General features: G+C 36.2%; 1 protein-coding gene across 1 annotated transcript in view; it reads left to right on the plus strand.

The window, feature by feature from the left end:
* Positions 1 to 11505, plus strand: part of n4bp2 (NEDD4 binding protein 2) — a 71749-nt gene extending 60244 nt beyond the window's left edge. Inside the window, exons 15-16 of the mRNA XM_059989068.1 lie at positions 2911 to 3034; positions 4082 to 11505. Coding sequence (XP_059845051.1) covers positions 2911 to 3034; positions 4082 to 4127 — 170 coding nt within the window. The 3' untranslated portion in view covers positions 4128 to 11505. The remainder of the gene's footprint in view (positions 1 to 2910; positions 3035 to 4081) is intronic.
* Positions 11506 to 12252: the final 747 nt, after the last annotated feature.

Raw genomic sequence — 12252 nt, forward strand, 5'->3', positions numbered from 1 at the left:
ATAGTGAGTGAGGCAGGTGCAGAGTCAGGAAATGCTATGGGAATAAAAACGAGTGATCATGGTAAAGGAGTAGACAGAAGATTTGAAGCTCCTCTCAAAGTTGCAAATTATATTTTTTCAGAACTGAACAATTATAGTGTCATGGAGTTATACAGGACAGAATCAGGTCCCTCAGCCCAACTGGTTCATGCAGACCAGGATCTGCTGGCAGAATCTTTGGCTCGAGAGCAGAGTTTGTGGTGGGGGTGGGGGGAGCTGTCAAGCAGTTTGACATTTGGAAACCAGTGAAGGGCTGGAACTTGGGTGTTCATGATGGTTATTTTCTTTTTTGAACCCGGATGCTTTAGTGATAGATACACACGGACCCTGTGTCTTTTTGAACCTCCACCGTTTCTAACTTTACCATTCAGAAAGTATTTTCTTCTAAATATTGGGAAGACAAGCCATCATTTTTAAACCTCATCACAAAGTCATACTTTAGCCACTGAATCCATTCCTCTCCTTGACAGCTGCCTGAAACTCAACCAGACTTATTAATTGATGTCATATTTGATTTTGTGTTGAATTTCTGACAAGCTGTGTCCTCACTCTGACAACTTATTTCCATGTCTGTGATATTATTCCACTTAATTTCTCCCTCAAACAATAAACTGCTGAATCATTGATCAGATTTATTTTGTTAACTCTTGAAATGATTATTTTAATGCACTCCTGGCTGATCTCCCTCAACGTGGAGACCTTGAAAATTTCTGTTGCCCATCCCGTCCATCATCACATCTTTGCTTGCTGACGTGAATAGGAAGGAAACAAGCCCAGCTTTTTCTGAAGAGAAATAGCAAAAGTAGCCGGGTGTTTAGAATGGTAAGGTCAGAAATGGAGTTGTGAAAGTGGATGGGAGGAGGGTATTCGGAAAGAGAAATTTTAAGCTTGGTAATTTGGATTCCTATTGTCTCTTGACCCAAGATATGGTGAAAAAATTATCTCAGGTACTCTTCATACAGATTGCAACCGTGTTTTGAGGTAGTATAAGGTAAGACAATAACAAAGTGCAGAATGAAGTGTTATAATTACAGGGGAAGTTCAGTGCATATAGGCAATAAGGTACAAAGTCATAACACAGTTGATTATGAAGTCAGAAGTCTGTCATATCATACTAGGTCATTCAGTAGTTTTATACAGCAGGATAAAACCTGTTCTTAAGTCTGGTGGTATTGGCTTTTAGGTTTTTGTGTCTTCTGCTCAGTGAATAGTAGGTAGGGTCTATGACTATGCTGGCTGCTTTATCGAGGCAGTGAGAAGCATAGACAGTGCATAGAATGGAGGTTGGTTTACATGATGTGCTAAATTGTGTCCACAATTCTCTAGTTTCCTGCAGTAATGGCAGAGCAGTTGCTACCAAGCCACAATGTACCCCATAGGCTGGTTTCTATAGTTCATCAATCAAAATTGCTGAGGGTCAAAAGGGGCATGCTAAATTTATGTAGCTTTCTGAGCAAGAAAGGCACTGGTGAGCTTTTTAGCCATGGTGTCAGTTTGGTTGGACCAGACAAATTATTGAATTTGAAGCTTTCAAACCTCCCAACCTCAGCACCTTTGATGTAAACAGAAGCATGTGCACCAGCCCTCTACCCAAAGCCAGTGGCCAGCTCTTGTTTTGCTGACATTGAGAGAAAGGTTGCTGTCATGACACCATGTAACTAGGTTTGCTGTTTCCTTGCTTCAGTCTGACTCATCGTTATTTGAGATGTGACTCGCTATGGTGGTAACATCTGCAAACTTGTCGATTGAGTCAGAGCAGAATCTGGCCTCACAGTCATAAGTGTACAGGGAGCAGGGTAGGGGGCTGACGAAACAGCCTTGTGAGTAGTGTTCCCTTTGTGTGCCTGTGCAGACATCTTTTGCTATTAGCACAAAAAGGAATTTAAACTGTGCACAAAAGGTTGTCACCCTCTACCTTGTTGGCATGTTAAGCATATTTCACAATTGTACATAATCACATTTCCTTTTCCGTTTTCTGATATGCACAGTGTTGACAACATGCAGTTGGCAATGATTTGTCAGCAGATTTTAGAACTGGCTTATTTATATTGTTTTTATTTAAGAAGTTATTCAGTGTGCACGTGCTGTTGTCACTGGGCAAAAAACTGGTCACCAGTGTTGAGAATGATTCTGGCAGAGGTGTTGCTGCTTATCCCTTCAGTTTGCAGTCTGTTGATCAGGAAGTCAAGGATTCAGTTTCAGAGGGGGGTGTGGAGAACCAGGACTAGGCATTTGAAGATGAGTTTGCTCGGGTTTATAGTATTGAAGGTGGAGATGAAGTCAATAAACAACAGTATAATGTACACAAAATGCTGGAAGAACTCAGCAGGTCAGGCAGCCTCTATGGAAATAAATAAACAGTTGTTGTTTTGGGCCGAGACCCTTCTTCAGGGCTGGAAAGGAAGGAGAAAAATGCAGAATAAATGAAGGTGGGCGAGAGGAAGGAAGCTAGCTGAAAGGTGATAGGTAAAGCCAGGTGGCTGCAAAAGGTAAAGGGCTGGAGAAGAAGGAATCTGATGGAGAGGAGAGTGGATTGTAGGAGAAAAGGGATGAGGAAGGGATAACCAAGCAGCAGTCTTGGTAGAGGTTAAGTGGAGTATAATTGTAGGAATAAAACTTGGGCATAAATAACCACGCAGTGATTGGATTAATTTGAATTTCTTTATTTTTGTATTTTCGTTATACTTTAAAAGTTTAAGTAACAGTTGAAATCAAATAATTGTTATCTAGCTAAGACTCTACAGAATGAATTGCTTTCTTGGAATAATGCTTTAAATAATAGTCTATTAAAATTCTTATGTCATTGTTTGATTGGACTTTTAAGTTCTAGTTAACTAAATGATTTGCTCGGAACATTATTTTTCTTTTCAGAATGCCAGCAAAAAGGTGGTAAAGCTTACCTTTCTGTCATAACTGGGAGAGGGCGTCACAGCCAGGGAGGTGTAGCACGTATTAAACCTGTTGTTACTGACTACCTCAAACGCCAGAATTTCAGGTACAAGATCTGTGCTAATACTTAAAAAAAATTAACTTGACTATCAATTATTGCCTTAATTGATTGACTTATTTTTAATCTATCGTGATGATAAGAATTAGGGGGCCCTATAGTCTGCTGAAATAGCAGATTTAAATCCAATCTGACTGGGACCAATTTGAACCTGATGTAAGCCCGAATATTTAGTGTTTTTTCATACCAGACACAAACATTGATGCATTACAATCTCAAACACACGGTTTGCCTGTGTGATGCTTCATAAACTGCAAAATATAATCATTCACATATTCTACCAATTTAAGTTCATTCTGCTGCCCATCACCTCAGCTTTCATTTGTCTGCAGGTGCTCAAAATAAATTGCATTTTAAATCCCTCATATTTAACTCTTCAGATTCCTCTGAGGCTTAATGTAAGTTTACCCTGGTAACAGATTAAGACGTGCCCATTCTTACATTTTTGTCTTCAAAATCCAGGCGTTTGTATATCTTAATTTCAGTTTAATCAGCAAGAAATAACCTTGGCCTTTAAGGTTGGTTCTCTTTAATCCCATTTACCTTTGCAGATTCCCTTTTTAAAAAAAGTAAGTCTTTATATCTTTACAATCAAAGATTTAAGTTGTCATTCTAATCTTGTTTTTTTTTTGGCTCAGTGTCTATTCTCCTGCATTTCCACCCGATGTGTGTTTTGGAGATTTGACAGCTGTCTCCTTGTTGTAAACTCTGAAAGTGCTTCAACATTGTTAATAATTTTGGCCTCAAAGAAAAATTGTTGATAAATCAGTGCAATCTCACATAAGGAATATATAGGTAACCGTATTGATTACGAAAGGAACTTTAAAGAAAATGATAATAAATTTGACATATTTGTGTGAGTTTTGTATTATTGGTGTTTAATATTGCATAGGTGTTCATTTTTATTTAATCCTAATTGTGTAAATTTTCAGATGTTAAACCACTAAATAGACCTCAAATAATATATGCAACTGTGTGAAAAGGTGTACAGTTGGTAACTATTGACTTTTTAATTGCATGCTTGATTTATTTCAGGTTTACAGAGCCACAGCAAGGTGTTGTAAAAATCAAGTTGAAGTGAAGGATTTGACAAGAAGCTTCCTTTCTTATTCTGACAGTATAACACTGTCTCACTTAGCCTGATAGCATTAGTGTACTATATCAAACATTTAAGGATATAGTAGTGTGTTTTTTTTAAACAACATCACTCAGGGAGGACATATAACTGAAGACAGAAGCTTTTAAAGTCAACATGCAGCAAAGTCTTTAAAATTCTTGCTTTCTTATTCTTAGGCATATCAGTTTAACTCCTACTGGATTTTCAAAAGTTGCTTTCATTTTCATGAACTCTATTTCGATTTGTGATGATTTGAAACGTTGGGATACAAGGACATAAGCTGCCTGTTCTGAAATACTTTGGGATTGTAAATTTACTCCATTGCATGTTGTAATTAAAAGTGATTTACATTAGACTGTAAGAAGTAAAGCGGGAGTAGGCATCTGGCCCTTTGAACCTGCTCTGCCATCCACGAAGCTGCCCAACTGCAAAGTTGTTTGCTGATTTGGAGTAAAACCAAGTGGATCAAAAGTTTGAGAAATTGTGTGCAAATTCTAAGTATTTTTAAGGATTCATAAACTTAAGTTTTAATCTTTGTAAGATTTTAACAAAGAATATGTTTGTAAATGTGACACTCAAGATTTAACTATAAATTCTTCACTCTGCTGATATGTTATTTATTGCTGTTATAAAGCAATAAAAATACATTTTTTGGTTTAAAGTTTGACACTGTAATTGTTGAGGTGGGGGGTGGGTTAGGATTGGTGATAAAGTGTTCAGTCAAGTAATTTGCATTGGGCGGTGTGTTCTATGTTACTTTCATCCTCAAAGTAAAGTTCCAGTGCAGAAAAGAAAATGCTACTGGGACTAGCTCTACTTGGTTCAGCACTACTTATCTGAATTAATGTTGTAATTTTTACAAAAGACAGTACTTATGAAAACCTTTCACTTTATCCATTAGAATTTTTAGCAGTTTAATTGAAGTTTGAATTTCAGTTGGCAAGTTTGCACAAGTCCTGATTTGTAATGACTAGTTAAGTTTGCATTTTGTTAAAGTGGACGTTTTGTACATTTACACCACAATGGCAATTTAAGGTCATAAAACTGCTCATAACTAGATTCAAACTATGCAATAAGGAAATGAGATTTACCCTGTTTATTTAAGTCTTACCAAGCGCAGAAATATTATTTCCAGCCTTTTCTTTCTCTCTTCCACATTTTGTGAATGAGAAGAATTGTGCTTTTAATATTTTTTTCTGACAAAATATGTTATAACCATTTATAGCCTGATGCTCACCAGTTCAAATTGATTCGTCAAAGTTGTGTTATATACACAGTACATACTTACACAGGTGCAGTAAAAAAAGCTTACATGAGCAGCATCACAGGTACATAGCATTAGTATATTATATTTGAATTGCACAACTAAATATCTTTAAATATAAAAAAATGACTTTTCCAGAGTTCCAAAATTCCAAAGTGGTAAGACTGAATGCTGGAATACTGATTTTAACATGATCATTTTAACAATTAAAATTTTCATATCAAGTTGCTTCTCCCCAAGACATATTATTGTCTATTTTTCAACCTGCATATTAAGTAGAAGGCATTTTTATACTTTGCATAGGAGTAAACGGCAAAAAAATTCTCTCATATTTCAATGCTCTAGCTGATCTTTCTGTTGTCTAGTACCGATAGAAATTTGAAGGCAGACCCAAATTCTATATTGCAGCACTTTAAAGTTGCAATATACCATTTCCTTGGGCAGCACTTTGGTTTCCAGGGTGATTTTTTTTTTTGTTTCAGTTCTGTGTTCTCAATATTGTTCCTTCATTTTGAAAGATCATGGACCAGTTTGGATGAATCATTGAGGTGTTCATATTTACAGAGTGATTTTGACAACAGGACAGCACAGGAATAGGCCCTTTAGCCCAGGATGTCTGTGCCAATTTTAACTAATCCTATCAGCACATGGTGTATATCGCACCAATCTGTGTTCATTTGCTTACCTAAATGGCTCTTAAATATTAATGTCATATCAGCTTCCGCGACTTACTCTGTGTAAAACAAAAAAAGTCACCTAAATCATCTTCAAACTTACTCCCTCACACCTTAAAGCCGTGTTCTCTATTGTTCAATACTTTAATTCTGGGGAAAAAATGACTTCCTTACCCTATCAGTAGAAAAGATTCAAGGAATATCTTAGAATCGTTTCTACTGTTCTCCTGGTGGTCTCTTATCATGACAAAGTGGGGAATACTGTGTCTATTGTGAGTATGATGTCTTGCATTTGGATAAAGTGGCTTACTCTTTGGAATAACTATAGCCTTCATGCTGGGAATAGTGGCTTAGGAGAGGCTACTAGCATTGGTTTGCTTTTGCTACAAATGAATTTAAAGGATCTTACAGATCTTACAGTACTTCTCCAGTGCATTGATGTTCTGCTATAAGTGGTCCAATTCTGTGAAAGTCAGGGGTCACTGGTGCCCAGCAGACCATGAGCTTTGTACTGGTTTCAAGGTCTTGCTTTTCAAACATTATTTCTCTTAGAAGACCATGGTGCACTGATGGCAGTGGTGTTTTCAGCAATTGCTACCATGGCGAGTGCCATGGTAACATAGCAACTAGTATAATGCTATTACAGCTCTGCACATTGGAGTTTGGAATTCAATTCTGATGTCCTCTGTACGGAGTCTGTATGGCCATCCCGTGGAATACGTGGGTTTCCTTCTACAGTCCAAGAATGTACTGGGTAGGTTAATTAGTCATTATAAAATGTCTCCTGATTAGGTTATTGATAAATTGGGGTTGTCGGGGGTTGCTATGGCAGTGTCCCTCCAAGGGCATAAAGGGCCTAGACCACGCTCTATCTCTAAATAAATAAAATGATATTTAATAACCTGCGTTCATTCACAGGTAGTTCCTGTGATACAAGAATTGGTGCACATTTTCCAAGGTCTCATTGTGAACTTTTATTGTAGAATGATGTTATACAGTGGGCTCTGGTTTGGTAGAGAGTCTTTGTTTTGCAAATGTTAAAGCCGAGATTGTTCTGTTTAATGCTTCAGTTAATGAGTTGATGATGATTTGGAACTTCCACACGGGCAGCTTGATGGATAAAGCTGGTGTAAATTCAACTGTTTTCCACTTGCTGGTTACAATGAGATGCAACATTTTTGTATGAAAGATTGAGAGAAATGTTGGGTACTTACTTTGCATAGTATGATCTGAACAGTGGCACATCTTTCAAGTCTTCATCACACGTCTCATTCACGATGGCAAATTACTGCAGACAACAAAATTTGAAAATAATGCTTCATACACTCTCTTAATAAGTGTTGAGGCCTATGTGAGATTAAAAGAAAATGGCCCATGATTGATGGTGCTTCATGCATTGCATTTGGAGTTGACATGCAGTAAGATCATGTCCATTGGGTGGAATCCAGGTAAGGGAGTAGCTCTTCAGGCACTGAGAGGAGGTAGTTGAATGGCACCCTGTTGATGACTTTCCTTTTTGCAGACAGCCCTGCTGTAGCTACTGGAACTAGCTTTGTCTCACTTGAAATCAGTCATGATTACAGCATCTGTAAGGTCCACACTCATGTTTTCCACATCACCGACATGGGAGATATTTTCCTTCCCCCCTCTTGCGGCTAAACTTTCAAAAATCAGCATTAGAAGATTGTAAGATTTGTAGAGATAACAAATTTGAGTGCAAAAATCACATGCTATATTGTGGGCATTCAAAATGCATGATTTTAATGCATGATGTGAGGTGGTCAAGTAGATGGGTATTTAGGTAAAGAGTTGAACTCAGTACTGATTCGTACTTGTAATATTAGCATGCAAAGAAGAAATCTTGTTTTCCAGGTTGTATGGAATACTGCATACCTGAATCTGTTTGTTGTTATAGAATGTGTATGGGTATCACTGTGTTATATTACATCTCAGATGCTGGAGTTTGGAGTTCAATTCCAGCATAGGAAATAGTTAATTACTACTATTCGTAAATCACTTTCTAGAGCTTAAGTGCAGAGACAAGAATATTGATTTTTTTAAAAAGCCTTTGTTTGTATTCATTCATTGTTTCACTTACTTTTGACCTGTAAGAAGAATTTTAAATTAAGTACTCACTTTCTGAACACACTAGAAGAAACATATTATCAAGGAATTCTTAGTGCCGAGGGGGGGTGGTGGGGGGGGGGGAGATTTAACCTTGGCAGTATTAGCCACCATTTATTGTCTTGTTGAGGAGCTTTCTTGAGTTATAAATTCTATTTCATTAAATGGCTGTTTTTTTTTAATATAGAAACAAAAAAAAGCAAGAAACATTTGAGCAACATCTGTGGAGAAGAATGTAGAATTATAGTATATTGTAACAAAAATTTGATTTTTTAAGATTGTCTTAAAATGTTTTATAGTATTTGCTAGAATATGATGGAAGAATAATTTTACAAGTCTCTCTAAGAATAATTGTTTATAAACCTGCAGTTCCTTATTTATTCCAACTCAGTACTTTTTCACCCTTTCTCAGTTGTCTATCTTTAAAAGATAAATAAGTAAAAATCGAGATACTTGTTAACTTTGTAAGCTGTAAGGTACAGGATGAGGACAGGTAGGGATATGAGCCAGGTGCAGGTCAGTGGGGCTAGGCAGAAAAATAGTTTGGCACAGCCAAGAAGAGCCAAAAGGCCTGTTTCTGTGCTGTAATGTTCTATGGTTTTAAGAGTTTCTCAGTATGACCTAGCTTCAAAATTTTAGTTTGCCATGTCTTCACCTATCTAATAATAGTTAGTATCAGTTCATTCTTTCTCATTTAACCAGAGATAACAACCTTACAAATCAGTGAAATTGAAGCAATGCTGCAATTACAAGCATTTGTGCATTGTGGAGATCAGCCCCAAGGGAGCTATGACTCTGTAATGGTGGTCTGCTTAGAAAACAGGCTTTTCAAACGTGTATAGATTAACTTCTCGTTAAAACCAGTTAAAGTGCATTAAGATACGCGTTTGAGATTCCCTAGGCTCTAATAATGTAGGGCTTGCACTAGGATGAAATAATACTGCATCCAGTGGCAATTGATACTGTAGTCGTTTGGTTCAAACTCAAACAGCTTTAATATGTTCAAGAGTCAGATCAGAATCTCCACTGCAACTTAAACTGCCCCATTACCTTACTCAGGCTGCAGACAAATTTGATTTAACAAAACTGGAATACCTTTGTATCCTAAAATATAAAAAACAATATTTTGTTGCATTTGAGATACACTGTCATATAAACAAATCAACATGGTTGCTAATTTCAGAGGTTCAGATTTTGTCAATCATTTGCAAGTTAAAAATATTGAGCAATGTACTTTTGAAATAAAAATGTGCTGCTTGCCACTGAAAGGTTCATTATTAATTTTCTTGAATTTAAAAACTGCATTTTTCCTAACCAGAATCACATATTACCATCTTTAGACTATATTCACCTTTCGTATCTGCTACATGGACCAAAATATTTCAGTATTTATACATTTATCTTTTTTTCAAAGAGATGCAACAAAATACTGGAAGTTTGTAAATTCTTTGTAAAATGTTTTTATAATTTTAATGGTTTGAAATCTGAAATTTTGTACATTATTATCAAATGTGCTTTATTTTTCCAGAGTGTTATATTTTAAAAGATGTTTTCAAATAAAAGCTGTTGCATTTAATATTTGAGTTTTTAATATGATATTAAGCACTTGTAGACAATACCAATTATTTAACAACTGCTATAAATTCCGCTCAATATTCTATAAAAAGTTAATTTACACTTTTTCTTCAATAAAGCTAATTTAATTTCACGAATCTATTCAACTCAGGAATGCTCTCACCTTGTCACCACACTTGAAAAATTCTGATGATAATGCTATCAATGGATTATTAATATTGAAATCCATTATCATTTGATTCTTAACCTAAAGCACTGAACCTGGCAGTTGGATAAGCCATGTAATATAAAAATATATGCTACAATTCAAAAAAAAAGAGAAACTAGGGAATAATAAACATCTGTTAAAATCATTCTGGATTGTGGTAGCAAGATACTGAAAATCGTGATTAAGCAGAATCGATTTAATTTATGAGATGCTAATCATATTTGTTTAAGTGCCTTTTTGAAGATGTAATATGCAGAATGGATGAAGGAGAACCAGTGGATGTCATGTATCTGAATTTCCTATAACCACTTCCTCTAGTACCAACAGAAGTTTACTGACCCGAAACTTTAAATTTGTCCTTTCACAAATGCTGCCTGACCTAAGTGTTTCATTTTCTATCTTTATTTTTAATTCAAGAATCAGCAGTTTTCTGCCCTTTTGTTTGCAGAATGTGGATGTTGCGGGTATCATTTTCTAGTATTAACATTATTGTCCATGCAGAATTGTCCAGATGTGAGGAAGCAGTTAAAAGTCAGCAACATCAGTGAGCCTTGGTTTAGGTCAGATTGTGAGAAGGCAGATTTCTTTCTGTGAATGACATCTCATGAACCGAAAAATGTTTTTATTGCCACTCTGATTATTTCACAGTTAACATTCATGAGACAAGCTGATTTATTTTTCAAACAAATCCCGATTTAATTACTTTTTCAATTTCACAATTTGGGTTTCAAACACACGTCTCTGAAATAGTAATCCAGAACTCTGGCTGTTAATCCAATAATTTGACAATTATGCTACATTTGTATGGATAATAGATTTACTGTCTTTTTGCCTCTTTCCTAATGAAGAATCCTATTCATAAATGCCTAAATTATAACAATTTGCTTTCCTACCTTCAGATTTGTCATTTCTCAAGACATCAACTCTTAAAGGGGCTCAGTGTCACAGGCTGGCATCCACTAGTATCAAGCAGAAATGACCAAACTTTCACATCTCTTCATCCAATATTTTCATGAGTCATTCAATCAAAAACAGCAGTTGCGATAAATTAAAAAAAAACTTGTAATTCTGAAAACACGCAGCAACTGAGGCAACATCTGTGAAAAATACCAGCATTAACACTTAAGGCCTAATGAAAAGGGACTTTGGCCAGAAATGTAACTCCGTTTCTCCTTCCATAGGCAATTGCCTGACCTGACCAGTGTGCTTAGCATTTTCTGTTTTTATTTAAAATACCTTAACAAAGATTAAAATTTGATAGTATGGGTGGAATTCATGCTATTTTTACATAATTTTGTTGTAATCTAGGCACTTATAGAAAAGATACGAGCAAATAAGCTGTACTTGACATCTGAACGATCATTGAATGTTGCATATACTATTACCTGAAAAAATGAGTTCTATAGAATGTAGCTGCATATTGAAGGAATCATTTTAAATGCAAATGATTCATTATAAGAGTTTGGATAATGGATATTTATCCTTAAAGAATAAATAAAACATTCCCCAAAATATCTCTTGTGGAATTAGTAAAAATAAATAAAACAATGTATACAGAGAACTATGTGCCGCGAGACTTCGCTTCGGCTACCCTGATGGCAATCTACTGTACATCCCATTCCTGGTGGGTGTGAAGCCTGCATTCAATGAAACTTCAACAGCTGTGAAAGGAGGCCCCCTTCATTGTCGGTATCTACAACCAGGTCAACTTCAAGAGTGTGTTACTAAAATACTACCAGCACGTCTCCTGTCCCACCAGGGATGTAGGCACCATTGACCATTGCCAAACAACCATCAAAGTTGCCTACTGAACCACCTTCACTTTGCCAAATTAAACCAGTAGGCTGTGCTCCAACTCCCTGCATACACACATAAACTGAAACGTGAGGAACCAGCGCAGAAAGTCATGCAGTGATGCTCTGAGGAAGTAGATGAGATTCTGTAGTGTTACGTTTTGTAACTTCAAAACACTAAACTAATTCAAAGGAAAACAGAGTTGGGATATACGTTGTATACTTCATTTTTTCCCCTTTAAGTGAGGCGCACACATCACGTGATAGAATCAGGACACTCATGGATTTTTACGTATAACTATAATGAATTATTTAAACAGAATACTTAATATCTTATTTACAAGATTATTCAAATATTAGTTTTTAATTTAATCCTTTTCGCTCCTTATGGAGCATAGGGCCTCAACAAAAGTCCCCCACTTTCTGCGATCTCTAGCAGATGTTTTTGCAG

The sequence above is a fragment of the Hypanus sabinus genome, chromosome 14, assembly GCF_030144855.1.
Source record: "Hypanus sabinus isolate sHypSab1 chromosome 14, sHypSab1.hap1, whole genome shotgun sequence".
Classification (NCBI taxonomy): Eukaryota; Metazoa; Chordata; class Chondrichthyes; order Myliobatiformes; family Dasyatidae; genus Hypanus; species Hypanus sabinus.